Below are 25722 nucleotides of genomic sequence, written 5' to 3'. Positions count from 1 at the left end.
TCCTTTCTGTCTTCCTGAAAGCAGGGAATAAATCCCTCATGCAAAAGTTATACTTCTTTCATGTGGAGTGTACCTTATTAATCCAGAAATAGGGAATTCAGGCTAAGCCTGTTTGCACAAATCTTTTTTATTCATCCCTTTTTCGGCTGCACCTGTGGTAGGCCAAGGATCTAAGCCTAGGCCAGGGATTGAATCTGAGCTGGAGCTGTGACCTACGCCACAGCTGCAGCAACGGTGGTTCTTTAACCCACTGCACAGGGCAGGGGATAAAACCAGCGCCTCCCCGGAGGCAAGGTGGATCATTAACCCACTGCACCACACTGCAAACTCCAAACCCCTTGTTGCTTTACCACCTTCAAGCCCAAACTGTTTATATTCTTTACTAATCAAGCATCCAAAATACAAGTTTTCAGGAGTTCCTGCTGTGGCACAGTGGGTTAAGAATATGCAGTGGCTTGGGTTGCTGTGGAGGTGTGGGTTCGATCCCAGGCTCAGGGCAGTGGGTCAAAGGATCCAGAGTTGTTGCAGCTGGGGGTAGGTCACAGCTTTGGCTTGGAGTCAATGGCTAGTCCTAGGAACTTCCACTTGCTACAAGTGCAACCAAACCAAACCAAACCAGGAGTTCCTGTTGTGGCACAGTGGAAACAAATCTGACTAGGAACCATGAGGTTGTGGGTTTGATCCCTGGCCTCGTTGAGGGGGTTAAAAATGTGGTGTTGCTGTGAGCTGTGGTGTAGGTTGCCAATACAGCTCGGATCCTGCGTTGCTGTGGCTGTGGTGTAGGCCGGCAGCTGTAGCTCTGATTGAACCCCCAGCCTGGGATCCTCCATATGCTGCGGGTGCGGCCCTAAAAAGCAAAACAAAAGTTTCTTTGTTCTGTCAAGCCCTCACAAATTTATTGTTTCTTTGTCTAACAAGTATAAAAGCTGGCTGCTCTGTCCACTTCGTAGGTCTCATCTCTATAAGACCTTGCACTAAGTTAAAATTTGCTTCTCTTCCTCCTGTTAATCTGTTTTGTGTAATTTTTTCTTCTTTTTTGGCCACCATATGGAGTTCCTGGGCCAGGGGCCAGGGATCAGATCCAAGCCACAGTTGTGACCTATACCACAGGTGTAGCACTGCTTGATCCCTTAACCCATTGTGCCGGGCTGGGGATTGAACCCGCCTTCTGGTGCTGCAGAGGTGCCACTGATCCCCTTGTACCATGGCAGGAACTCCTGTTTTGTGTTAATTTTATTGCTAGTCTAGCTGAAAGAATTCAGGAGGGGTACAGAAAGAAACACCCCCCCACCCCCACACTATGCTACTTTTTAAACCACATTCCCTGTCCCCACCTTTACACATCATGCTCACTGGCCATAGGTTCTGCATTCCTGGCTCACTCAGCTCAGCTGCCAAACCCTGGATTTCCCACCAGTCCCAGTGGTCAGTCACCACTCCTGTGTGATCAAGTGCTCTGCTTACCCAGACATTTCATTCAATCCTAAAACCACTTTCCTGAGCTAGGTGTTACCATCATGCCCATTTTACAGATGAGGAAACTCAGTTACAGAGTGGTAACGCTGGCCGTCTATGAGCAGCCCATGTCCTTAGCCTTCCCAAGCTACTGAAAAGCACTCCCTCCAGCTCTCAGCCCCAAAGCAGTCCCAGACCTGCCCTTAGCTCCCACCCCACCTGCAGCAACATCAGGAAATAGGACCTATCATTCCCAAGGCATAACAAAAATTTTTGTTTTCTTTTTTATTGTGCCTCTGAGATGAAATGAGAGGTCCTAACTGGGCCTGGTCCTCTGGTTGCTGCCCTCCAATTCTAGGGACTGCTTCCCTGGTGAGGACTGGTTCAGACCCTCCAAGCTTAGGCCAAGCCTGGGCCTGGGCAGTGGGTAAGCTCAAGGCAGATGGTCAAGAAAGGCAAGGAGGACGAGGTGGAAGTCTTGTGGCTTGTGGAGGTAGCAGGCATGGCCTGCGTCGCGCAGCTTCACCACAGAGTGGTTAGGCAGGTGGCGGAGCTGCTGCAGTGACTCCTGAGCCAGGATGCGGTCCAGCTCCCCATACAAGATGAGAGTCGGGGTCTGCAGGGCAAGGCAAGAGGCTGTGATCCTGGGGCCTGATGCAGACTGACCCTCAAGCCCCTCCTTAGGACATCTTCCCTAAGCTCCCCATCTCTTCCATCTACATCAAGGATGGGACCATGCATCCTCCAGGTAAAACCCGAGTCCCTTTCCCTCTATGCCTCAACCAGGGACAGGAAGCCAGGATGTTGGAGACCCTCCTCCCAGTACCTTCACAGCCCAGAACTGTTCCTGGGTGTAATTCTGGGTGGAAGCAGGTGCAATGGGCACGAATCCATGCAGCTGGTGGTGGCCTCGCATCAGGAAGGGCAGAGCATAGCGGCCACTCAGGGAAGGGCTCACCAGCACGGCATTCTGCACCTCCAGGTTCCGTAACACTCGCTCCAGCAGCTCTGCCCGCCCCGCCTCTGTGCTTGCCTCCTTTGAAGGTGCCGAATTCCCAAAACCTGGGAACAGCAGAAAGCACCCACTGAAGGAGGCTGGGAAAGAGGTCATTATTTCCTGCCCACCACAGTGGGGGAAAAGAGATGGGGAACAGTGGCATATAGCATCTGCTACCCCAAACTTCCCAGTTATTTTTTTTTGTAATGTTTTGTGATAGAGCTGCTAGAAGAACATCTTTCATTCATTATGTTGTCAAAACTAAAAAGACTGATAATACAAAGAAAGAAAAAAGAAAAGAAAAAATAAAAAGACTGATAATGCACAATGTTAGGGAATATGTGGAGAAACAGACACTTTCATACAGGACTGATTGGAGGATAAGTCCATACAACATTTTTGAAGGGTAACATAATATTTGTTGCAAAATTTGAGGCGTTCCCACTGTGATGCAACAGGATCAATGGTGTCTCTGCAGTGCCAGGACGCAGGTTTGATCCCCGGTCCAGCAAAGTGGGCTAAAGGATACAGCACTGCTACAGTTGTGGCACAGGTCGCAACCACAGCTTGGCTGGGGAATTCCATATGCTGAGGGGCAGCCAAAAAAGACAAAAAAATTTTTTTCTGATAAGTGTCCAATTGTCCTTGATGTCTACCCTACAGAAATTATTGCCTACAAGGTCAAAGATGCTTCAATTTCCTAACTTGAGGATTTCAGCTGATACCGAAAACTCTAAATCAGCCTACACAGCCCCAGTAAAGGAATGACCAGATAAAACCTGTCCATCCTTCTGATGGCACACACTATGGCGAGGGAGGGTCCTAGTGCCTGTCGTGATCCATGAGATATGGTAGAGGAGAAGAAAACTGGGTTGTAAATAGATGTGCTGAGAAGGCAGGACACCAGTTATGTTTATAACCTCCACCACACCAACCCCGTATATAATGTTTGTCTAGGTGTGTAAACACCCAAGGAGGGACTGGCACCCCAAAACAGCTTAGACTCATGAGAAAAAGAGAAACACAGCTTGGGTCTCTGAGGGCTGCGCTCTTGGGTTTTTGTTTATTTTTCTTTTTGAGCTCCCCCAAGGCATATGGAGTTCCCGGGCCAGGGATCAGAACCAAGCCACGGTTGTGACTTACACTACAACCACAGCAACGCCAGATCCACTGTGCCAGGCTGGGGATAGACCTTGAGTCCTGGTGCTACAGAGACACCGCTGATCTGCTGCACCACAGTGGGAACTCCTGTTTGATTTTTTTCTTAATGACAAGAATAATAGCATAAATCATTTCTAAGGTTGAAAAAAACAAAAACTACTTAGTTTGACATCAAAGGTACAGTGAGACCTCCTCATGCAATTGCTTGTAAAGCAGGTCACACTTCTAACTGCTCTGGGACATGCAACAATCCACACTGTAGTTTTTGAGGTAGAAAATAAAAACAGACCTTTTTTGTGTTGTGACTTTCCACTGCCTGTCCACACATTGGGGTCTGGATATTCCCCAGCCACACCTTAGGGCCTTCCGACCCCTCCAGCTCCCCTCTTTGGGATGCTGCCCCCTTGTCCCTGCTACATATTACCTTCCTAGACCCAGAGGTGGTGGCTCTCACCTGGGAGGTCAAGGGCCACGGCCCGGTAGCCCCTCTGCGCCAGCAGTTGCAGCGTGCCCAGCTGCTCCCACGTGTGGGAGTTAAAGGCCTTTCCATGGAGCAGCACCACATCCACCCTGTAGGCACACAGGGGAGTGTGTGTCCTGAGGGTCTGGGAGTGGCCCACCATTCTTTCTTCCTAGGCTTCTCTCACTGCCCTCCCAGAGAGCACCCTGAGATAAGCTGGCGGGGTCCCACACAGGGGCTCTCCTTGGGCCTAGTCTTTTTACTACACCCTGGGGTCAGCACCCACCTGCGGGCCTGGTGGAGGGGGAGCACCTCGCGGTAAAAAAGGGGGGAGTCGCCAGGGGTGAGACCAGCCAGGATCGTGATATTGGGATCTCCCCAGAGCCAGGAGGTCTGCTCAGATGGTCCTGGAAGCCCCACATACAGTAGCAGCATAAGCAGCAGGCCCAGGCCCAGCAGGGCTACCTGGGACCGGCTCATTGAGGACTGTACCACAGTCTGGAGGAGGAGAGGAAAAGGAGAAGAGGGTAGGACTGAGTCCCCAGAAGGCCACCTGGATCTCTTCCTCAAATCCCACCCCGGAGCTCCCAGCAGAGGAAAAACTCAGCCCTTGTCCTTTCCCCCGCTCTGGGCAAGGGTCTGAGGGTTCACACTCAACCATTCCAGGGCAAGGGCTCAGATACTCCACAGTGTGAGGAGCATCTGAGATGTCCTCCCAGCATCACTGACCACCATCATCCTCGTGCCAGCTAAAACCACTTCCATCCACCAGGTGCTTCTGACAGCCAGGCTCTGTGCTTGGCCTGTCACATGTAATGACTCTTGAATCCATAAAGGAATGCTAGAGAGCAGATATGATTATAGGTCTCTTAGAGATAAGGAAACTGAAGCTCAGAGAGGTAAATTCTCTTGCCCAAAGTGTAGAGTAGCAGGTAGGGGAATTGGGACTTGAGCCCAGAGCAGGGATCCTAACCACCAGGCCACACTCAGTTTGCTAAGGAGGAAACCAGGGCTGAGAGGTGACAAATGAACTGGTGGACAGAGTGGTGAGGGTCCTCAAAGGTGAAAGATGTCAAAGGGTAAAGTGATGTCTCACTGACAGCCTGTTTGGAAAAATGGTTCTTTTCATCACATTGTACATACTAATGCTAAAATCAGAACCTGTTTTACCATTGATAGCAATATTTAATGCTCTACCCCAGCTGATATCAAGTGGGAGGAGAACTCATGGAGAATATCCTTGAGGAAATGCCTAGGCATGAGGGAGGATGGGGCTAGGGAAGGGCATGGCACACCTAGAAATGAAAAGGGCGGCATGGAGGCTGGAGAGACAACTGCCCCCTACTCCCAGCTTCACACCAAATGGCCTCTTTCATGGACTCTTCAAGTCTAGTTCCTTTGCCAGCCCAGGAGACAGCCCTCAGGAACCAGAACCCAGACAGAGCAGTTAGCCCTGCCTTTGAGACTCTCCTCTGCCAACTCCTCTATTTTTTTTGGGGTGGGGGGGTAAACCTGTGGCACATGGAAGTTCCCAGGCTAGGGGTTGAATCGGAGATGCAAGCCTATGCCACACCACAGCAACACGGGATTCGAGCCATATCTGTGGCCTATACAGCAACTTGCAGCAACGCCAGATCCTTAACCCACTGAGCAAGGCCAGGGATCGAACCCCCATCCTCATGGATACTAGTTGGGTTCTTAACCGGCTGGGCCACAATGGGAACTCTCTGCTCTGCCAATCCCTGGCTGTATGCCTGCCTTGTCTATAAAATGGGAGAGATAACTTCAAGGGTACCCTCACAAACTTCCTGTAAGATTTCAAAAATAGAGTGGACTTCACCAGGAGCTGTCCTGTCATCATTTCTTGAATCTAGAATGAATAGGCTTGCCTTGTTTCCAGAAGCTTTGGGGATGTCTCCCACGCCGATCCCCCTTCCAGGGTCAGGTGGTGACTGGGCAGTGGCAGCCCCTCTGGGGCTGATGGAGAACCAGAGCTGAATGGAGGAAGAGCTGGGTCCTCTTTTCCTTCTGACCCACAACCAGCCTCCGTTGCACACCTCCAACGCAGCACCCTAGGTTCCTATCAGGCAAAGTATTCTTGTTGCACCTCTCCTTTGATGGGCCTGGGACACAGGGCACCTTGCTGGGTAAGAACAAATGGGTAGGACTTTGGCCATTGTTATGGCAAACCAGGCAGCTGTGCTTCAAACAACTGTACATTACAGAAATGAGGGAGAGGAGAGAGGAGCTGTACTCGAGCTAGGTCCTTGGCATACAGGTCAACGACACACAGGTGTACACAGGTGCACACAGAGTCTCGCCCCCAAAGTCTTTTCCTGTGTACAAGCTATTCTCTGCACACACACACAGCCTCCTTGCATACGCATGGGCCTGTGCACAACTGATACCTTGAAATACACACCTTTAAAACCATGCACACAGGCAGATATCAGAAACGCTGACAGACACACTGATGTTTTCAAAATCACATGCAGACTCTCATATTTCAAGCACACAGCCACACACACAACCCTAAAACTACACACACACGCACACACGAAGCACACATGCACAAGCAGACGGACACCTAAACACAGCCCTCAGAAATACACAGAAATATATACACCCTTAAAATCACACACACACATAAATACACACAGTAGACATACACAGACAGAAGCAGGCAAACAGACCGACACTCCCTTCCGCCTCTCAACCAACACAGGCACACAGGAACAATGACACACACCACACCGACACACAGGTACACTCAGACCCTCAAGTACCGATGATGACAAACAAGCATACTCTTCGCCTCAGCACGGCCCCTCCCGCAGGACTCTGCCCCGGCGCCCTGGGGCGGAGCAAGGATGGCCGGCTCTCGGACAACCTGCTGACCTCACGCACAACCCCTCCTTCGGCGGGAGGACACTCACCGGGCCGACCGGGTTGACCCGGCCAGCCACCGCGGGGCGGGCTCCGCCCAGGAGCAACCAGCAGCCAAAGAGAGCCGCGACCAACGCGCTGCCTCCGCCGCTCTGCGGGCTGCTTCGGGCTCTAGGAGGCGGAGAGCCTCGGCGCGCTTGCGCAGTCCGCAGTCTCAGGTCCCGCGCCTGCTAACTGCGCTGGAGAGGACGCCGGGAGCGGCGTTCCAAAGCACGCAGGCCCGCTCTCCCTCCCCCGCCCAGATTTCCCGTATTGTTTCAGGCCTGAGAGAGAGCCTGGGGAGAACCCCCCGCCCCCGACTTCTTCCCACCAGCGTATCTCTACCCTTGCTCAGTTTTTGGTTTGGGTTGTCTTAAGGACTTTAACGGCAGGTCAAGCCTTAGAACAGTGTGTCTGGGGCGAAGGCCTCACTGTTTAACTGCAAGATATTAGTATTGTAATGCAGCAGCCCCAGGTCTCGGCCCAACCTCACTTCCCTGACCCCTACAAATACTCACCCTTGGTCGGTGGCCTCTTGGCTCCTTCACGAATCTATATGTCACCTCTCTTGGTTGGTGACGTGTGACCAACATTTGACCTGTCCCTTGCCTGTGCGGGAACAGGGAAGCTGCAACAAGCAGGATTCACTTCTTATTAGCACTCTGTGAGGTAGGAAACATTACAGCCATTCTACAGGCAAGGAAACAGGCTTGAAGGCGTTGGGCAAACAATCAGGGCTGGACATTGGCAAAGGTTTGCATTCAAACCTGCTGGGCCTCAACTGTGTGCCAGACAGATAACTCGGCCTGGGCGGCCAAGGCTGGGGATGAGGGGTCGGGGAAGAAGGGGTGTGGGAGCAGCAGGCATGAGACCTCAGAGTAATCCTCCTTCCCAAGTCACATCGTATGAATGTGGGGCAGGTCGCTGCTTGGGGTACATGGGGCCCAGGGGCTTGGGGAAACTGAGAGCCCCTTGAGAAGACAGATGAGTCTAGCAGCACCCACCAGCCCTGCGACGTCTCGCAACCACCAGCGGGCGCCCGGGAGCACCGCCCGGCCTCCGCCCTCGGGCGAGCCACATCCCCGCCGCCTTACTCCAGCCCCTTTGCCGCTCCCCCGCCCTGGGCCTCAGTCGCCGCCTGCACTCGCCGGCCTCCTATCTGCGCGAGCCCACGCATTTCCCCAGGTACCTGACCTACACCCCGACCCTCTCCTCCTCCCTCCTTAGAGCCCATCCCCACCTACCCGAAGTTCCTCCCCTCTCCATGTCTGCCCCCACCCCTTATTGCCTGCGCCCTACCAGATCCTGCGAGCCAGAATCGAGGTCCTCGGAGGGGACAGAGCAAACCTTGGTGGCGCCGGTGACCGCGCCCCTGGCCGCGGCGTCAGTGCGTTGGACCCAGCAGGCCGCGCTCTGAGCACCCCGCGTCCCTCGCTCGCGGGCCGGAACTCCAAAGTCTTTCCCAGCTCAGCGCCCCGGTTTCCGCCCCCGGAAAATAGCTTTTTTTTTTTTTTTTTTTTTTTTTTAACTCCAATCCCGATCCTATTCAGCCTTCGGGGCTTACTCAAGACCTCTAACAGTGCCTGGAAGAGGAAGAGAGTGATATGCAAAATAGTCAGCTACTTACTGCTGATACACTTACTATGCTTACCGTGTGCTAAACAGGCGCTGGAGGAGTGTTTTACATGCCTGACCTCATTTAATTAAATGGTAGTGGCAGAGGCAGAAATAACACCTATGTCTTCCTTACCCCAAAGCATGTTCTAGAGTTCTGGGAGCCTCCTGGAGGCCTCCTTGCTGCTACAGAAGGGACCCCTGCCTTCTCTGTGGCAGCCTCCTTACTTCACCTGGGTAGAGTGTTCTGTGGCTTCTCATCAGCCTGGCCTTGAACCACAGGCACTTCACCAGCTGCAGGTATGGCGGGCGTGGAGCAGCACGAGGGCACCATCCAGGTGCAGGGCCAGAGCCTTTTCTTCCGAGAGGCTCGGCCTGGCAGTGGGCAGGCCGCCCGCTTCTCTGTGCTGCTGTTGCATGGCATACGCTTCTCCTCCGAGACCTGGCAGAACCTGGGCACGCTGCACAGGCTGGCCGAGGCTGGCTACCGGGCTGTGGCCATTGACCTGCCAGGTACCTCCAGTCAGGGACAGGCTTGTGGAAAGGGGTTGTGGGGGGCCTCACTGGGGACTGAGGGCTGGGGGCTGGGGGACTGGGAGGACCTAGCCAGGCTGACCTCTTAGCTTGACAGGGCACAGTGCACACTACAAGGGCCTTTGAGCTTCTCTAGTCTTCATCTGGATATGGTATGGACCCTGCCCAGCTGCTTTTAACAGTTGCCTAGGGCAGCATCTCAGTGTCTCTGAGCCTCTGTTTCCTCATCTGTAAAGGGAGATAGTCACAGGCATTCTGGGGATTGGCTCTAGTGAGAATGAAATGAGATTATCCATGTGAGTATGTGGCCAGTACCTGACACATAATCATTGGTGCTCAGCCAATTGAAAGTAAAATATTTTGAGAGTCATAATCTTAGGCTCTGTGTGAAAGGGGCAGCATGGCCAACCTGCTCTCCTCACTGGCCATGGCTGGTATGGTGTCAGTGCCCAAGGGCCGACCTGCAGGCCGGGACAGGATTGGTTCTGACAGTGGGTTGGGCTGAACTTCAAGGCCTTGGCAGAAGGCAGGGACTGACTAATTGGAGGGGAGGTTTGTGTGCAGAGCCAGCCCCTCATGCACTGCCCTGGAGGCATCTACCCTGCCAGCCCTGGGACAGGTGCCTCTAAAGCAGTTAACTCACTTAACTTTCCTAACAATCTTAAATGGCAGATATTTTTGTTATCTCCTTTTAACAGATGGGGAAACTGAACAGTGGAGAAAGGGCTGAGGGGACTTTCTCAAGGTCACATAGATATTAAGTGGAGAATTGGGATGGGGATCAAGCCATGTTGGGCTTTAGAGCCTGACTCTTTGAGGACACTGCACTGCTGGGGGAAATGGGCACAAACACGGAGGTAAGTACCTTATGCCTGCCACAGATATGACACATCGAAGCTGCTGCAGGAATAACTGCAGCATGCAAAACTTTATGTTGCAGGCACCTGGCACAGAGATTGACCTAGGAGGACTTCCTGGAGGAAGGGACCCTCTCTCCCTTGTTCTCCTACTCATCACCTCTGTCTCTCCCACACTTCAATCCCTGCAGGTCTGGGGCGCTCCAAGGAAGCAACCCCTGCCCCTATTGGGGAGCTGGTCCCCAGCAGTTTCCTGGCAGCTGTGGTGGATGCCTTGGACCTGGGCCCCCCAGTTGTGGTCAGCCCATCGTTGAGTGGCATGTACTCCCTGCTCTTCCTCACTGCCCCAGACTCCCAGCTCCGAGGCTATGTGCCAGTGGCCCCCATCTGCACTGACAAAATCAATGCTGCCGACTATGCCAGAGTGAAGGTACCTCTGTGAGGGAGTCTGAGATGCTCCTGCCAGGAGCAAAGAAGGGTCCCTTCCAGAGCCCTGGGGACTGGGTAGCCAAGGGATAGCTTCTGGGAGGAGCTGAACCACCAGTCTTTGCCCTTTGGGTGTACTTGGCAGCAGATTACTGGGCCAAGCCCTGTGCTAGGCTGTGTGCTGGGCTAGATGCAAATTCATGCCTCCCCACCACCTCTGGGTCAACCTGTCTCTCTCCCTCACTTGTGGTGACCCCAGGGAGAGACAAATGATGGGGAGGGCTGGAGCAGATCTCTAGGAAGCTGGGCTGGTGTGGCAGGTCCCCTATTGATTCTGCCTCCCTTTCCTTTCTCTAGACCTCGGTTCTTATTGTATATGGAGACCAGGACCCCATGGGTCAGACCAGCTTTGAGCACCTGAAGCAGCTGCCCAATCACCGGGTGTTGGTCATGGAGGGGGCAGGGCACCCCTGTTACCTTGACAAACCTGAGCAGTGGCACACAGGGCTGCTGGATTTTCTGAAAGGGCTGGCATGAGGCTCAGCCCTGCGGATGGGGGTGGGCCACTTGCCTGCCTTGGGCTCTCTCTTGCTCATTCTCTCCTTCCCTCCGTGGGCTCCTGCTCTTCATGCACATACAACAGGTGTGTCTATCTGGGTTCTTGTCTTCTAGGGTCTGTCTTTTCCTCTTCTTTCTCTTTCAGTAACAGACTGAAAAAGTGAAGTCAAGCAAAAAAAAAAGTCAGTAATCAAGGGACATAATCTGGTGGAGGGTAATTAATTCATTAGATGACCTTCTCCTATAGGCTTCTCCCAGCCTCCCCCCACCTCCCACCTCCTCCTTTGGCTTCCCTGCTGGGCACACACACACCCCTACCTCCACCCCTTAGACCATAGATACATACATGCCCACATTCATGCTTACACATTAGAACCGTCTATGTTCCCAAATATGATCCATCACTTGAGGCAACCACACAGGTACATGCAGCTCTGAGCTGACACTAACACACACACAGTCACTTTGCACTGCATACACAAACACACACATGCTCTGCCCCCGCACAAGGACTTGCACAGGCACATGCTGCTCTCCCCAACCATGCAGCACCCCATGTCTAGGAAGATGGGGACCCCATGGTCCAGCCCTTTCAGGAGACTCTCTGCCAGGTTTAGGGTGCCACCAGCTCTGAACTTCATTCACCCACAGGTTGCAGGAATGACCCCAAAAGGGAAGGACCACCCCTTCAACCCTCAGATTTCCAGCCTCCTTCTGGGTATTCCACAGCTTCCCAGGTTATTAGGCCTGGGTTTTTCTCAGCCAAGCTAGATTCCTGCTCTGAGGTTTGGGGGATGGGGAGACAGAGTGGAGGTCTGCGAAATAAAGTGATGCAATTAGACCCCGCAGGCTCCCGCTGTCTCCAGAGCGCCGCCCCTCCCCCGCCCCTTGGGACCGCCACTGCGTGCCCCTCCCCCATCCTGGCGGGACCAGATGGTCCCCCTGCCCTTTGTCCACCGGGCCAGATGGAGGGGAAGGGAGATTGGATTCCCCTCCCCACCCACACACACACACCCACTTGCCAGGAGACTCAACTGTAGGGGGAGGTGGAGGTCAGTGGGACTTGGCTGAGCCGATTACGGAGAAGAGGGGGAGGTAGATTTGCACCCCTGGGAACGCGGTGGCCTAGGGTGCGTTGCGGGAAGGAGAGAGCCTGGGAACCGCCCAGCTCCTCCCCCTACTCTTACCGCTTCCCTAGTCGAGTAGTCAACCGGGCCGTGTCCCTTGCGACCCTAGCCCCAAAAGATATTCTGAGGGTAGCTTTGGGGAAACCACGGGACGGGTGCACAGGGTCACACCGTTCTCAGGGCCCTCCTCCAGCTGGTTCGGTAACCTGTCCTGAACGGACGAGGGCCGGGCCTCGCGGAAGCTGTGGGGTGCGGGGCTTCGTGGGCGAGAAACCCGCGCGGGGATGGATGGTGTAGAAGCAAGGAGCGCCAGGAACCGGGCCCCGCGGAGGGTCGAAACCCGAGCTCCGAGGGACCCGAGCCGGAGAGGGGCAGCGCGGGGGTTGGCTGCAGGGCCGAGGCCGAGATGGGGGTGCCGGGGGTTCGGCCCAGGCGCCGGGCGGGCAGCCCAGGCCGGAAGGAGAGTCCGGCGGAGAGCAGAGGGACTGGGAACTGGGCGCAGCGCGCAGGAGCAGGGAGGATCGCGGCTGGAACCGCGCTTCAGGCCAGATCCCCCCCCCTCGCCCCCCACTCCTCGAGGCTGGAGGAGCCGCCGGGGGAGGGTCGTCTCAGCCCTCCCGGAAGCGGCCGCCGCTCCGAGCGCACCGCGGCGCGCGGGGCGGGGCGGGCGGCTGCGGCACTGGGGCGGCTGGGGCGGGCCCGCCGCGCTGTAATCGGATCCGGGGAGGGGGCGGGGAGGGGCCGGGCCGGGCGGGCCGGGGGTGGGGGGGGGCGCGGAGCCGGGCTCCGGGCCGGCCGGGCTCCGCGCCTGTCAAACCCCTCATTGTTCGCAGCTGATGTCACTCGCAGTTGTGAGCGGCCGCCTCTCCCGGGGACAATGTGGGACTGAGCGGCCCAGCCGCCGCGCCGCCGCCGCCGCAGGACAGCCCCAGCGAGGTAGGGCGCGGGCCGGGCGGGGCACTGAGGTCCGCGAAGTTTGGGGGTTCGGCCGGGGGCGGGGAGCCCGCGCCCAAGTCCACAGGCCGGGGTCCTGGGTTTGGGAGGCTGGGAGACTGAGAGGAACACGTTCCCTGTCCCACATGCGTCCAGGCTTGCACAGGTGGGGGGCGCTGGTCTGCCAGAGGAGCCCCCAGTACCAGGGAGGGGCTTCCTGGACTTGAGACCCCAGATTTGAGGCCCTCATCCCACCTGCTGTTTCTGTCCTTTGGACCTGCTCTTCTCTCGACCAACTGCCGTGGGTTCTGGTTCTTCTCCATCTCTGTCCCCATCTGCCATTCCCCTGCAGTTGCTGGCTCTGCACACACCCCTTCCCATTCTCTGCAGTCCTTGGGGAAGCCAGATACAGACCTCCAAGCCAGGGGTGTGTGGAGATGACAGCTGGGGGCTCAGAGTGTTCCCTCGTGTCCCATGGCTCTTCAGCCCCTCAGCTCTGACCTAGCTTCTTAGCTGGAGTCTTGGGAGCTGTGGGGGGGGGGGGGCCTCTGGCTACTCACTTCAGCCTGGCCCTGGAGCCTGCCTGGCCAGGAGAGGGAGGTGCCCGCCTCCTCACTCCCCTATCCCAGGCCCGCCATCTTGGGACCTGTGGCACCCAGTGCCCCGCCCGGCTCCAGCACCCTGGGGAGTGGTCTTCAAGGGGATGTGCCCAGGGCCAGGTGCATTCTCTCCTCCTAGAAGGTGGGCTTAGTCCCGACCAAGCCCAGGATGATGGCCTTCATGCTGGACCAACAAAGCATGTATCCTCAGGGGCCCTTCTTCCCCTACAAAGAGCTTTTAGATCCCAGGGGCTCCCAAGGACCTTAAAACCAGCCTTCACTCTTTGCTGGGACTACCCTCACTGCTTCAGAGCCAGTACCTGGGACCCTATCCTTTTCCCATCTGAAGGTCCCCTGGCCCCTCCGGGCCCTAGAACCCCCTCAACCTCCAAGGCGCCCCCATCCCTGCCCCCACCCCCCAGCCTTCATCAGCATGCAGGCTCAGGCTGCCCAAACACAAGGGGATTGTTCTTCTTGCATGCTCAGGGTGGGGGGCTGGGAGCAGGCGGCCCACACACCCTGGCAGGCCCAGGCCACAGGGAGGCTGGCTCTGCCCCACCCTGTGTCCCCAGACAGGCTCTGTCCACCCTTCCTACTCCCATCACTACCCTCTTCTAGTCTCTCATCACCATTGCCTAGTGGCGCTGACCTCTTGAGGAAAGAGCTGAGCCCACACAGGTGGACTCCAGGGTTCCTGCCTCTCCTGTAGCCTTACAAACAAGTCCCTTCCTTTCTGGGCCTCAGGTTCCCCTCTGGTGAGGCCCTTCCAGCTGAAACAGCCTGAGCCTGACTATGCCACACCGCAGCTCTTCCTCCAGCCTGCCCCTCTTCCCCATGGGGTAACCCACTCTGGGCTCCAAGAAGTCTCAAAGCACAAAGCAAATGCCCCACCTCAGTGATATGCCCTGGGAGCCCTGAGACCCAGAGAAGCAGCAGGAACAGGAGCTGGGGGTATCGAAGAATAAGAACCGGGAATTTTGTCCACGCAGATCCTGACTCTTCCATGTGGCTGATTCCCCGTGCTCTGGGTCTTCTGACCCCACTCTCACTGCTTCTCTAGGATCGTTAGCCCCATCTCTGGTCTCTAATGCCTCTAGGCCCTGTGAGCCCCTTCTTCTCCCTGCACACTGAGCCTGGTTGGGGCTTCTGCCCTCCTTGAATTCTGTGAGGTGGAAAGACAGGCTCAGAAATGCCAAGTTGGGGCTCCTCTGAGTTGTAGGCATCTTCCTGGGGCAGAGAGACCTGAGTGATTACATCTGATTTGGAAGGTTGGGGAGGGCTTCACAGAGAAGGTGGATTTGGATAGAGTGAGGAGGATGGGCATTTCAGCCTGGGCAAAGGCCCAGAGGCCTGGAGGTGCTAGGCGTGTTTTGCAGTCTGGTGTGTATGTGGTGGTGGGGGGGGATGGAGTGGAGATGAGACAAGAGAAGTTGGTAACAGTCAGATCACAAAAGGTCTTGAGTGCCTGTCTATGGAGGTGAGGCTTTATTCCTTGGCCACTAAGGAGCCAAGGATGGCTGTTGAGTGGCAGAGTGACCCAGTATCCAGCAGAGAATGGAAATTAGAGACCTTTCTCAATTTGGGTGAGACACTGAGGAGATGGGTACCAGTAGGTGGGGGCTGTACCATGAAGTTGTACCTTTCTCCTGGAGTCCAGTCTGGGCCTGGGCCTGCCTTGGTTTCCCTTGGCTGTGAGCACTCATGGGGGGTTGCCTAATGATGCTCTAAGGAGATAGTAGCATTTCTGGTACCAGCCAGCTTGTCAAAGCTTCCCTTCTCTGCCTTGCACTGAGTCTACAGGACAGTTCTAGGTCAAGAAACCAGGAGCTGGAGCTCGAGGACCCCAGGCTGCTCCCCTGCAGGCCCCTCCTCCTCCAACTCTCCCATGAAGTAGATATCAATGGCCATCCCAGGAGGCTGTAAGGCTGAGAGGCTGGGCGCATGGATCTGAAGATGCTGGGGCAGTTCTTATGGAGGCCTTGCTAATTAGGAAGGGTGAGCATGCCCAAGAAGAGGATGGGCAAGGGAGTCAGGATCCCTCAGTGCTGATCTCCAGGCCCAGTTGTCCACCCCCACCCCTGCCACACCCTGCTTCGCCTCGCCTGATGCCCCAAGTCATTCCCCAGCATCACTGGGTGTGGCCAGCATGGCTGCTTTTGGAGTAAGAGAAGGAGACTGTTAGGTTAGGGGCTAGAGAGGAATGTTGGGGGATATGAGGTGGGGGATGAACTTGGAGACTGGAACCTCCTCTCTCTTCCCAGCCCAGGTTGGTCTACAAGCCCTAGTTGGTCTAGACACTCTGGCTAGCAGAGCAGAGGGAATCCCCCGAGGGGCGGGTCAGTCCACTGAGTTGCCTGGCCCTAGGAGCCCTCCCCTCCCCCGGATTGTTCTTGCTCCAGAACAAAGCCAGGGTGGACACTTGATCCCTGCATGTGGGGGGGAGCTGGCTAAGCCCCCGGCCCTTTGATTGGGCAGCTGTCATGAGAGAGAGACAGCTGAGGGGGAGGGGCAGGAAGGGGCAGCCGCCATCGCTTACACAGCTGTCACCCCCACCTCCGCCCCCTCCAGCCGGAGTGGCAGGAAGCCAGGGACAGAAGGAGTGGGCGCTGAATGTGGTAGGGGGTCTAGAGAGCAGGAGGGAACGCCTGAGGTCAGAGGCTTGGTCTAAGCTTGGTATGTTCTGCCAGGGAGCCCTGCTGACCAGAGGGGGCTGGGCACCCCCAGAGGTGAGCTGGAGGTCAGTGAGGCTTGACGCGTGGCTGCCATGTGGGTGGCCCAGCAGGGACCCAGGCAGCACCCACCCCCCAGGCTGGAGCAGCAAATAACTCCCTAGAGGCCCCATGAAGGCAGAAGGGGGGCCAGTATGCCTCATAGGGCTGCTTGTTTTTAGGAGTCCTAGGAGAATAATTAGGGAGACCTGTATTGTTCTCCCCTGAAAGCAGGAAAGAACTTGAGGGTCCCTCAGAACAAGGACACAGAGAGACCAGTCACTCTTCGACCCCTCACCCTCCCGCAAACACACACATATAGCACAGCTGGGCAAACTGAGGTCCAGGTCAGGTGCAGGCCTGGCCAAGGTCACCCACTGAATTCGGGGCAGTGGGGTTCTGCTGTAGACCCGTGTATCTTTTTCAGGGCAGGAGCCCTAGTTCTGGCCACATCCCAACCATTCTGACCTATTTTCCTAGGAGCCTTTGCCAGAAGAGGTCATGTGGAAATGATATGGGGACAAAGTTAGGTCTCCCACTGGTTATCACCCCAAAGGGGTCCCAGAGTCCCAGAAAATTTTAGAGCTTAAGACGTGGCTCAGGACAAAGTTGTCAGTCCTCTCCAAACACAACCCGTGTCTACTGTCTACTGGTCTACTGGCCAGATGCGGGTCTCAGAGACTACTAAAGCCTGTTCCCCATCTGTGAAGAGCCTCCCCACTGCCTGGGAAGAGACAGACAGACCCAGACAGGACAGCAGAAAGGGAAGGTAGACAGGGCTTTGCACTAGCAGGAAGGACCCTGCTCATCCCACCAGGCCCCACCTTTCTGGATAGTTACAGACCTTCTCTAGGCACAGGCTCCCCTTCAGTTTGGTAAATTCAACTGTTCATATAACCAATGTGTCCCCAGCACCTTCTCCAGCCTGGCTCTGGCCTGAGCTCTGGGAACACAAGGAGAAGGCGGCAGCCTTGGCTCCTGCTCTAAGGGGCTCCCAGGCTGGCCAGGGCAACAGAAACCAAGCACGTCATCACAAATGTTTTGTTGGGGGAAGTGGTGGCAGCCAGGGGAATGTTAGCAAGGGCAGCCAGCATGAGGCTGGCCAGGATGCCCACAGAGCACCGTCCCTGCATCCACTGCTGACCTCTGACCTCTGGAGAGCCTATGCGCAGAACTGGAGCCGGAGGGAGGAGCAGGTGTGGGGGAGGCAACAGTTACTGCATATTTGGGGGGTCAGGGATGTCGCCTCCGTAGTACAGATGAAGAAATAGAGGTCTCAGGCCATACAGTGGCTTGCTCAGGCTTCCTGAGAAAGCCAGGCTAGGAGCCCCACCCCTCCTACTTACTCTTTACCCAAGCTCAGCTAGCAAGGGGTGGGGGTGGGGGGCTTCAGCGGAGGGCATTGGACAGAGCTCCATATCCTGACCCTTGGGCGTGCTCTTGGCTCATATTTGGCACCAGTTGGTTCTCTCCCTGTTTTCCTGCTCGGGTTCTGTCCCCCAGTGAGCTCCCCATCAAGGCTGAGCTTTGGCAGAAGACAGCCTCTGGGGGAGGGGGATTTCCAAGCAGGATTAAGGTTCAGGATTAAGTCGGGGCATGAAAAGGGGTCGGGTGGGGAGGGCTGGCGGCTGGGCTAATCCCAGAAGCTAATCTCTGGCTCCTCCTGCCTCCACTGGTTAAGGGCCTCGACATTCCCCAGCCCCCCAATCCATTTCTTACCCATCGCCCAGTCCCAAGGAGAAGCAGTCCCTCCATCTTCTGGGTGAGGACCTTGAGACCCAGAGTCCAAGTGACTTGTTTCTGGTACAGTAGAAAGTGCTCCAGGCTGGGAACTCGCTCAGCCTGGACACCTCCAACCTCCTCAGCACACAGGAGAGGGCTCGGAAAACCGCTCGCTGAGCAGGCTTCTGGTCCCCCGACACCCCACCCCCAGTGCTGAATGAACCTGCTCACAGCTGTCTGCAGCAACCTCTGCTTTAGTGACCTCTAGTGGACAGGCACAGCCCACCCTCCTGGAGCCTCACTGCCTTCATTCCACCCACCTTTCAAGACCTCCCTTGGCTCCTATGGCTGCTCCGGCTCCCTCTCCAGTTGCTCCTCCAGGCTCTAGCCAGCGGGGACTCTGGCTCCTGGACTCGAGTGTCTCTTGTTTGAAGTAACCTTTCAACCTTAACCCAACTTCCAGGCCCAATTCACAAGGGTCCCTTCTTTCCAAGAGGTAGGGAGGAGGTGCCTTCTCTCTGGACTCCCATAGGTCTGGTTAATTCTTTCTTCTGACACCCAAGGGGAAGGGAAGGCTACTCACAGAGACTGGGTGCCTATCACATACGTGCCCATCTTACTTTCATTCTCATAACTATGGGGGTGGGAGTTGGTATCCCCTTCTTACACATGGGGAAGCTGAGGCGCAGATGGGTTAAATATGCTGGCAAGACTTACACAGCTAGTGAGTGGCACACAGCACACTGTCAGCATGACACTTGAGACTTGGGGCCCATGCTGTCTCCCTGCCCTGGGAGTTTGGCTAGTTTGGCTCCGGGGCCCCCATGTAAGGACAGGGCACCCGAAAGAGAGCTAGGCTCTTCTGTAACTCCTCTTCCTCCTCCCCTGCAGAGCCGGCCAGGCTACAGCGTGGACACATTCCCAGGCCTCGGCCCCAGCCCCGCCTGACAGAATGAGTGGCTCAGATGCGGGGCTGGAGGAGGAGCCAGAGCTCAGCATCACCCTGACGCTGCGGATGCTGATGCATGGGAAGGTGAGGGGGGGCTTCGCGGTGGCTCAGGAGGGGGCGGAGGACGGGTGAGGCAGCAGCTCGCCAGGCCAGAGGGAGTTTGACCTTGCATGTCCTGTCCCCTGTGGAGCCCCTTCCCTGAGTCACGGAAAGGGCAGGGCCTGGGGCGCTGACACCCTGCTGACTCCGCTCTTGTTTTGTTTGCAGGAGGTGGGCAGCATAATTGGGAAGGTAGGTGCCTTGTTCTGTTCTGTGTGACCCCTTCAATCTGAGACCTCAGCCCAGGAAAGAAGGCATCGACAGCCTGGCCTAAGCCATTCTCTATTTTGTCCCGTGCAGAAAGGAGAGACTGTAAAGCGAATCCGAGAACAGGTGAGCATGGGGCTTGGAAGAGGAGCCCAGGGCACCTGGTTTGGAGGGGAGGGGAGATCCCTGCCCCACCTTGTCCCTGAATCCACCATCTGGGATGACCAGTGAGTGCCCCTAGAAGGTAGCCATTTCTAGCCTTGCCTGGGGCCTGGTGAAGGGTGGGGATAGGCAGGTTTCTGGCTAGGAAGAGAAGGAGGCCCTCTGCCCAGCACTCATCCTGTACCTGCAGAGCAGTGCCCGGATCACCATCTCTGAGGGCTCCTGTCCGGAGCGCATCACCACCATCACCGGGTCTACAGCAGCAGTCTTCCATGCAGTCTCCATGATCGCCTTCAAGCTGGATGAGGTCTGTGGTTGGCTGGGGTGGGAGACCAGGGTGGTTCCCCCAGAGGAACAGGACTCCAACTTCACAAAGTGGCTATGGTGGGAGGGAAGGCCAAGCTCAGGACAGGATTCACTCATTGGAGTGGGACAGGAGAGGGCTTCCCTGCTTCATCCCCCAGCAGGAAGGTGCTCCAGGGCTTGGGAAACAGCGGAGGTGGGCACGGCCAACCCACAGTCTTCCTGTGCAGGACCTCTGTGCTGCTCCTGCAAACGGGGGCAATGTCTCCAGGCCTCCAGTGACCCTGCGCCTTGTCATCCCTGCAAGCCAGTGTGGCTCACTGATTGGGAAGGCTGGCACTAAGATCAAGGAGATCCGAGAGGTGAGGGAGAGGGGACACCACTCCCAGGGTGTCTTACCCTCTGTATCAACGGGGGACCTGGGCTTATGGCTTCCTATCCCCCCTGGGGACCTCTGAGCCTGGGCACTCTACTCGGGGTTATGGGAGAAGACAGAAGTGGCCCCCATTCTCTGCTTGCAGACAACGGGTGCCCAGGTGCAGGTGGCAGGAGACCTGCTCCCCAACTCCACAGAGCGTGCAGTCACTGTGTCTGGGGTGCCTGATGCCATCATCCTATGTGTGCGCCAGATCTGTGCTGTTATCCTGGAGGTGCTGCCCTCGGGCAGGGAGGGAGGGAAGAGGAGGGGCCCTGGGTATGTGACACCAGGTGGGTGTAGGGCGGGGCTGCAGGGTTGGATGAGGAGCTCCAGGATGTCAGGCTACTGGGATGGCCTCGAGGACGTAGGGCCCTTAGGGAGGTCAGGGGGGCCCGAGAGGGTCCTGACAGAGTCTCCTCATTTGTGCTTTACAGTCCCCACCCAAAGGAGCCACTATCCCATATCATCCAAGCCTCTCCTTAGGTACTGTCCTTCTCTCCACCAACCAGGTGAGGGGGAGCAGCAGGAGGAGTGAGACCTGTTATTCAAGAAGGGGAGGGGGTTGAAAGAAGGAATTGGGGGGGTCCAGGGTTAGGTGGGTGGAGAGGATTGACTCCCCCCAAAACTGCCCTGACCTGTCACAATAAGCCCCCTTTACCCACTTTGTCTCCACAGGGCTTCTCCGTCCAGGGTCAGTATGGGGCTGTGACCCCAGCCGAGGTGAGTGACTGAAGCCCAAGGCACCTCTCCCCACACTGAGCCTGCTTTGACTCCTAACCCCTCTTCTTGGCACAGGTTACCAAGCTCCAGCAGCTCTCGGGCCACGCAGTCCCCTTCGCCTCACCCAGCATGGTGCCAGGTGAGCAGCCTTTTCTGAAGGAAGCAGGGATAGATCCCAATCGGCCAGGCAGCCCCTCTGGGAAGTTCATGGGGAGGCAGGAAAGGCCTGGACTCATAGCCAATTCCTCTTCTCCTCCCAGCAGGACTGGATCCTGGTACACAGACCAGCTCACAGGAGTTCTTGGTTCCCAATGACGTGAGAAGAGGATGGGGTGGTTTCATGGTGGGTAGGAGGGCCCAGGGGTCTGGACTTCACCTAAGGTTGAATTATGCCCTCTCCCCAGCTGATTGGCTGCGTGATCGGACGCCAGGGCAGCAAGATCAGTGAGATCCGGCAGATGTCAGGGGCACACATCAAGATCGGGAACCAAGCAGAGGGCGCTGGTGAGCGGCACGTGACCATCACTGGTTCGCCAGTCTCCATCGCCCTGGCCCAGTACCTCATCACTGCCTGGTGAGTGGGGTGGGGGTATCACAGGTCACGGGGCTTATGTGCCTGAGAAAGGCACTGGTTGGGTGGGGAGAGCTGACCTGCCTTCTCCTGGGCCTGTCCTCTGCCTTCCCTGACCCTGCCACACTCCCTTCCCCTTATATCTGTCCCTCTTGTCCTCTTTCTCCATCCCTGTCTCTTTTCCCTGGCTCTTCGGCCTCCCCATTTCTCCCCTCACTCTGTGCTATTTCTGCCTGTCCTTTCTTCCCATCCCCATACTTCCAACCTTTCCCATCTTCTCCCCAAACACATCCACACCATGTCATTGTTCTCAATTCCTATTTTCCATCTAATCTCACCTCTGAAATTTGTCCTCATTGTCCCCTTTCTCACACCCCCCCCTTCTCCTTCATCTCCCCCCTCTATCCCTCTTTCCAGTCTAGAAACGGCCAAGTCTACCTCTGGGGGGACACCCAGCTCGGCCCCCACAGACCTGCCTGCCCCCTTCTCGCCACCCCTGACGGCCCTGCCCACAGCTCCCCCAGGCCTGCTGGGCACGCCCTATGCCATCTCCCTCTCCAACTTCATCGGCCTCAAGCCTGTACCCTTCTTGGCTCTACCACCTGCCTCCCCAGGGCCGCCGCCGGGCTTGGCAGCCTACACTGCCAAGATGGCAGCGGCTAATGGGAGCAAGAAAGCTGAGCGGCAGAAATTCTCCCCCTACTGAGGCCAACTGAGGCAAAGGCATGGGGGCAGGCAGGACCGCCAGCAGGGGGCTGCCTCTGCGCCCTACCTGCCCAAGGAGACTCCACCCCAGGGGTCCCAAATGCCGCTAATGCCCAGACGCATGGATACACCCCCCACCCTGCCCCGGTCTGTGGGAGTTCCTACTCTCAGAACGGGGATGGTTTCTGGCCCAGGGTTCTGGCAGCTGCGGCAGCCCCAGGGTAGGGGGCTCCACCCCCTCTAGCTGTGCTTGGATGCAGGGAGCATCCTTAGTGCCCCCACTTTGGGGGGGGGTCACTCATGTACTCCCCATCCCTTAGGGCTTCCCTGCCTGCTGCCCCCCTGTGGGGATCAGCGAGGAGGCCAGGGGTGGCGGGGGCTGTGCTTCTCTCCCCAGCTCCCTGCAGATTCCTGCTGCTTCCACTGATACCCTTTTGACTGGAATGGACTGGCTGGGCTTGGCAGAGGGTGACCCAAAGAGGGCACTGCCGGGCAGCTGGGGGTGTGGCATGGGGGCAGGGGCTGAGTTTTCAGCAGCAGACACTCTGTACAGTTTTTTCAATCCCTGTTTTTGAATAAATATTCTCAGAGACCAGAAAGCTGTGAAACACTGTGGGTGTTGGCAAAACCTCCAGAAAATGGGCGCAGCCAAGGCCCCAGAGGAACCCCGTCTGTGACTCCGTCAGTCCCAGCTGGGCCTCAGCCCCTTCCAGATGCCAGTTCTAGGGCTTCGGAGCCCTTTGGAGGTCACATTGTCCAGTCTTCTGCCTCTGCCACCAAACTGATCCAGTTGTTTTCTGGGCATTTTAGAAGCTGAGAGAGGAGTTCCAGTAGTTTTGTCCAGACGCTCCTCAGTGCAGATGTCAGGGAGGTCTTTCTGAAGCTCTCTCCACTGGTTCCTCATGCTGTGGCTATAACCTAGACCCTGCCCTGCTTGGCCCATCCCTTTGGCTGTGAGCCCTTGGAACCCTCTTCTCTGTGATCCTGCCACCTCCGCTCCTTCCTTGGCCCCAGGGACCCTTCTTGAGTGTCCAGATCGCCCAAGCTGGGGGAGTCCTTAGAGATGGTTCAGGGTACAGATGGGAAAACTGAGGCCTGGGAAAGGGTAGGTCTGTGCACAAGACCATGCAGAGTTGGGCCTAGAACTCAGGATTCCTAGCTCCCAGTAGCCTCTGGGCCTCACTAGGCTGCAGGGTCCCTTTCTCTCATTGCAGAGCCAGAAGTCCAGACAGGGCACCTGCCACAAGCTGTGCAGGAGATGGGATCGGCCCATTCTGGTACCACCCTGCTTTCTCTAGTCCCCACTCACCTTGGGAGACATTTCTCAGGTGGCCTCTGGCATGCTCAGGCTCTCTTCTCCTGCCAAATCCCGGGCTTGTTCCCGCGCCTCAGAAGGGCCCAGGGCAGGGCCCTCGGGAGGTCCCTGGAGATGCTGCAGGAGGGCCCGCGGGTGCCAGGCCCGCGACGTGCAAGCCCGCGGGGGCTGAGGCAGCGCCCGACGGGCGAGGCGGCCCAGCGTCCGGCGCACAGGGCGCTGCAGCAGGCCGTACAGGAAGGGGTGAGCCGCGAAGGCCGAGTAGGCAACCCAGGTGACGGCCGCCTCAGCTGCTGCGGCTCGTGCAGCGGGCGCCAGGCACGCACAGCCGTAAGGCAGCCAGCAGGCTGCGAACTGGCCCACAGCCAGCGTCGGGGCCAGGGCTGCTTTGCCCCAGGGCAGGCGAGGCCGGAGGGGCGGCAAGATGGAGAGGCGGCTGTCCAGAGAGTCGGAGCGCGGCCGGGACCCGCGCGCGGGCCTCGGGGGCCGTAGGGCAGCGCGGCGCGCCACGAGGAAGATGCCGCCATAGGCGCCGAGCAACAGGAGGGCGGGTAGTGCGAAGGCCAGCACCGCCCAGAGCGGCCGGAAAGGCCCGAGGCCCCCGGCCAGGACCGAGCAGCGAGCTGGGGCAGGGGGCGGTGCGGGCGGCGGCCCCAGCAGGGAAAGCGCGCCCAGAAGTCCCGCAGCCGCCCATACAGCGGTGAGCACGAGGGTGGGCGGAGGCCGTGCGCCAGGCCGCAGCGGGTGCACTATGAGGCGGTAGCGCGCCAGGCCGAGCGCGGCCACGCCGAGCGTGCAGGCGGGTAGTAGCGCCGCCGAGAGAAAGCGCGCGGCGCGGCAGGGCGCGGGGCCCAGGCGTACGCGGCCCAGCCCCGGCGGTGGAGCGGCCAGCAGGCCCAGCGGCATGATGGAGGCGGCAGCCAGCAGGTCCACGATGCACAGGTGCACCAGGTAGAGTGCGTCGCGCAGTCCCGGTGTGCGCAGCACCACGACCAGCAACGCTCCGTTGCCCAGCAGCGTTGCTGCCTCCACAACACTCGCCAGGATCAACGCTATCGTGGCTGCGACTTCTGGGGCGTTCAGCCCTGTGGCGTTGGCCATTCGTGCACTCTGGCTTCACCCTGTGCTGGGATGCAGAGAGCAAATGGAGCTTTCCCCCCCTCATTCCCATCACCCATCCCTTGCTCCTCTGGCCTCTCACCTCACAGGCTGCCCAGGGGCTGGCTCGGACGCCCAGGCTGCCATCCTCTTTGGGGCTTGGCAGGCCCCATTAAGGGTGCAGGGGTGGGACAGCGGCTCTCTCCTCTGCCCCAGCAACTCAGCCCCTGCTGGAGATGGTACTGGCTGTCACTCTGATGTTGCCCTTTGGAGACACACAGAGCTGGCAAGGAAGGGGCAGGGCCTGGCACCGGCCCCCTGGGTCCTAGCAGCTGCCAGCTGGAGGCTGGAGGCTGTGCTGTGGAAGTGCTGGGAGTGCCTCTGGAGTGGGTCCAGAGCAGGCACAAGCTGGGGTCTAAACTGAGGACGTCGGAGTGTGGGCTTTGGCGTCAGCCAGACCGTGTTCTGCCCATCCCAGATGTGGGAAGTAGCCTCCCCTGTGCTCTCTTCTGCCATCCCCATTAGTGGAGGTAATCAGATCATTCAGCCTTTATACGGAATGGAAACTGAGGTACCAGTGAGGCAAGCACTGGAGCAGGGAGACTCCTACGTACACACTGGTTCCCAGGAAGGCTAGTTCTCTCAGAAAGAGGAGGCTAGATCAAGTGAGGAGACAAGCACAGGACCTGGCACATAGTAGGTGCTCAGCTGGTATTAATTAGCACAGAACAGGTGCTTCATGACCGTGCGTGAAATTAATGAGAGAAGGCCTTAAGGGGCAATTGCTCTTTGGTTTTGTTTTTGCTGTTAACAAGTCCCCTTCTGCTAAGAACACCTAGAGTTCTCATTAGGAAGAAGAGAAACTCTCGGGATGTGTGGTTTGGGTGAGCAAGACCCCCACCTTCCATATTCCTGACTAGGCATAAAACCCAGTCCTAGCCAGGCAGTGTATGGCCTCCTCCCTCAAGGTACTGACTCAGGGAAAGCCATGGGACTCCAGTGGGGCATATGCTCCCCAGGTGGTCACTCAGTCCCATGCCATAACCCCAACTTCCATTTGTGAAGTTCTCCCTTTCCCCTCAACTCCAGACTTGGGTAT

At 57.2% G+C, this 25722-nt stretch overlaps 4 protein-coding genes and 1 long non-coding RNA gene across 48 annotated transcripts; 2 read left to right on the top strand and 3 right to left on the bottom strand.

The window, feature by feature from the left end:
* Positions 1-866: 866 nt before the first annotated feature.
* ABHD14A (abhydrolase domain containing 14A) lies at positions 867-8449 on the bottom strand. Of its 35 annotated transcripts, none has more exons than XM_021068481.2 (7): positions 8298-8449; positions 7517-7660; positions 5963-6216; positions 4360-4571; positions 4068-4183; positions 2282-2517; positions 867-2071 (listed from the first exon to the last, which is right to left on the bottom strand). In XM_021068481.2, the coding sequence occupies exons 4-7, from the start codon at positions 4551-4553 to the stop codon at positions 1889-1891; spliced, it is 729 nt and encodes a 242-aa protein (XP_020924140.1). In that variant the 5' UTR covers positions 4554-4571; positions 5963-6216; positions 7517-7660; positions 8298-8449; the 3' UTR covers positions 867-1888.
* Positions 8116-11828, top strand: ABHD14B (abhydrolase domain containing 14B). 4 transcript variants are annotated; one of them, XM_084988473.1, is made up of 4 exons: positions 8116-8183; positions 8907-9125; positions 10195-10433; positions 10787-11828. In XM_084988473.1, the coding sequence occupies exons 2-4, from the start codon at positions 8915-8917 to the stop codon at positions 10964-10966; spliced, it is 630 nt and encodes a 209-aa protein (XP_084844599.1). In that variant the 5' UTR covers positions 8116-8183; positions 8907-8914; the 3' UTR covers positions 10967-11828. The 4 variants fall into 4 exon arrangements, with proteins under 4 accessions (XP_084844599.1, XP_005669680.1, XP_003358507.1 ...); XM_005669623.4 differs by having other exon boundaries at positions 8895-9125; XM_003358459.5 differs by having other exon boundaries at positions 8832-9125.
* On the bottom strand, positions 8450-12779 carry LOC146397329 (uncharacterized). The gene is made up of 4 exons (XR_014823201.1): positions 12023-12779; positions 11001-11139; positions 8846-9118; positions 8450-8581 (listed from the first exon to the last, which is right to left on the bottom strand). It is a non-coding gene; the product is annotated as an uncharacterized LOC146397329 (long non-coding RNA).
* Positions 10887-22809, top strand: PCBP4 (poly(rC) binding protein 4). Of its 5 annotated transcripts, XM_003358457.5 has the most exons (14): positions 10887-11072; positions 12948-13050; positions 18968-19109; positions 19293-19316; positions 19425-19457; positions 19684-19800; positions 20027-20158; positions 20318-20446; positions 20649-20723; positions 20890-20934; positions 21010-21073; positions 21198-21250; positions 21339-21508; positions 21923-22809. In XM_003358457.5, the coding sequence occupies exons 3-14, from the start codon at positions 19029-19031 to the stop codon at positions 22209-22211; spliced, it is 1212 nt and encodes a 403-aa protein (XP_003358505.1). In that variant the 5' UTR covers positions 10887-11072; positions 12948-13050; positions 18968-19028; the 3' UTR covers positions 22212-22809. The 5 variants fall into 5 exon arrangements, with proteins under 5 accessions (XP_003358505.1, XP_020924533.1, XP_005669675.1 ...); XM_021068874.2 differs by lacking the exon at positions 10887-11072 and having other exon boundaries at positions 12928-13050; positions 19689-19800; XM_005669618.4 differs by lacking the exon at positions 10887-11072 and having other exon boundaries at positions 12928-13050; positions 21195-21250.
* GPR62 (G protein-coupled receptor 62) lies at positions 19678-24864 on the bottom strand. 3 transcript variants are annotated; one of them, XM_084988472.1, is made up of 3 exons: positions 24727-24864; positions 23520-24651; positions 19678-19872 (listed from the first exon to the last, which is right to left on the bottom strand). In XM_084988472.1, the coding sequence occupies exon 2, from the start codon at positions 24624-24626 to the stop codon at positions 23535-23537; it is 1092 nt and encodes a 363-aa protein (XP_084844598.1). In that variant the 5' UTR covers positions 24627-24651; positions 24727-24864; the 3' UTR covers positions 19678-19872; positions 23520-23534. The 3 variants fall into 3 exon arrangements, with proteins under 3 accessions (XP_084844598.1, XP_005669676.2, XP_005669677.2); XM_005669619.4 differs by lacking the exon at positions 19678-19872 and having other exon boundaries at positions 23390-24651; XM_005669620.4 differs by lacking the exon at positions 19678-19872 and having other exon boundaries at positions 23390-24646.
* Positions 24865-25722: the final 858 nt, after the last annotated feature.

This window comes from Sus scrofa, chromosome 13 (assembly GCF_054392235.1).
Source record: "Sus scrofa isolate SSC_HxYL_T2T_F1_AM1 chromosome 13, Sscrofa_HxYL_maternal_Yorkshire_Landrace_v2.0, whole genome shotgun sequence".
Classification (NCBI taxonomy): Eukaryota; Metazoa; Chordata; class Mammalia; order Artiodactyla; family Suidae; genus Sus; species Sus scrofa.
The sequence above is the reverse complement of the archived record's forward strand: the minus strand, read 5'-3'. Positions and strand labels throughout refer to the sequence as shown.

What these genes read in the sequence shown, in the direction of transcription:
- ABHD14A (XM_084986897.1), bottom strand. Translation starts at nt 7,591, where the DNA reads ATGTTGGTCACACGTCACCAACCAAGAGAGGTGACATATAGATTCGTG. An exon ending in CGTGGCCCTTGACCTCCCAG is followed by an intron (nt 2,518 to 4,067) that starts GTGAGAGCCACC and finishes TGCTGTTCCCAG; the next exon opens with GTTTTGGGAATTCGGCACCT. An exon ending in AACAGTTCTGGGCTGTGAAG is followed by an intron (nt 2,072 to 2,281) that starts GTACTGGGAGGA and finishes CTTGCCCTGCAG; the next exon opens with ACCCCGACTCTCATCTTGTA.
- ABHD14B (XM_084988473.1), top strand. Translation starts at nt 8,915, where the DNA reads ATGGCGGGCGTGGAGCAGCACGAGGGCACCATCCAGGTGCAGGGCCAG. An exon ending in TGTGGCCATTGACCTGCCAG is followed by an intron (nt 9,126 to 10,194) that starts GTACCTCCAGTC and finishes CAATCCCTGCAG; the next exon opens with GTCTGGGGCGCTCCAAGGAA. An exon ending in CCGACTATGCCAGAGTGAAG is followed by an intron (nt 10,434 to 10,786) that starts GTACCTCTGTGA and finishes TCCTTTCTCTAG; the next exon opens with ACCTCGGTTCTTATTGTATA.
- PCBP4 (XM_005669618.4), top strand. Translation starts at nt 19,029, where the DNA reads ATGAGTGGCTCAGATGCGGGGCTGGAGGAGGAGCCAGAGCTCAGCATC. An exon ending in TCCTTCTCTCCACCAACCAG is followed by an intron (nt 20,724 to 20,889) that starts GTGAGGGGGAGC and finishes TTGTCTCCACAG; the next exon opens with GGCTTCTCCGTCCAGGGTCA. An exon ending in CTCACCCAGCATGGTGCCAG is followed by an intron (nt 21,074 to 21,194) that starts GTGAGCAGCCTT and finishes TTCTCCTCCCAG; the next exon opens with CAGGACTGGATCCTGGTACA.
- GPR62 (XM_084988472.1), bottom strand. Translation starts at nt 24,626, where the DNA reads ATGGCCAACGCCACAGGGCTGAACGCCCCAGAAGTCGCAGCCACGATA.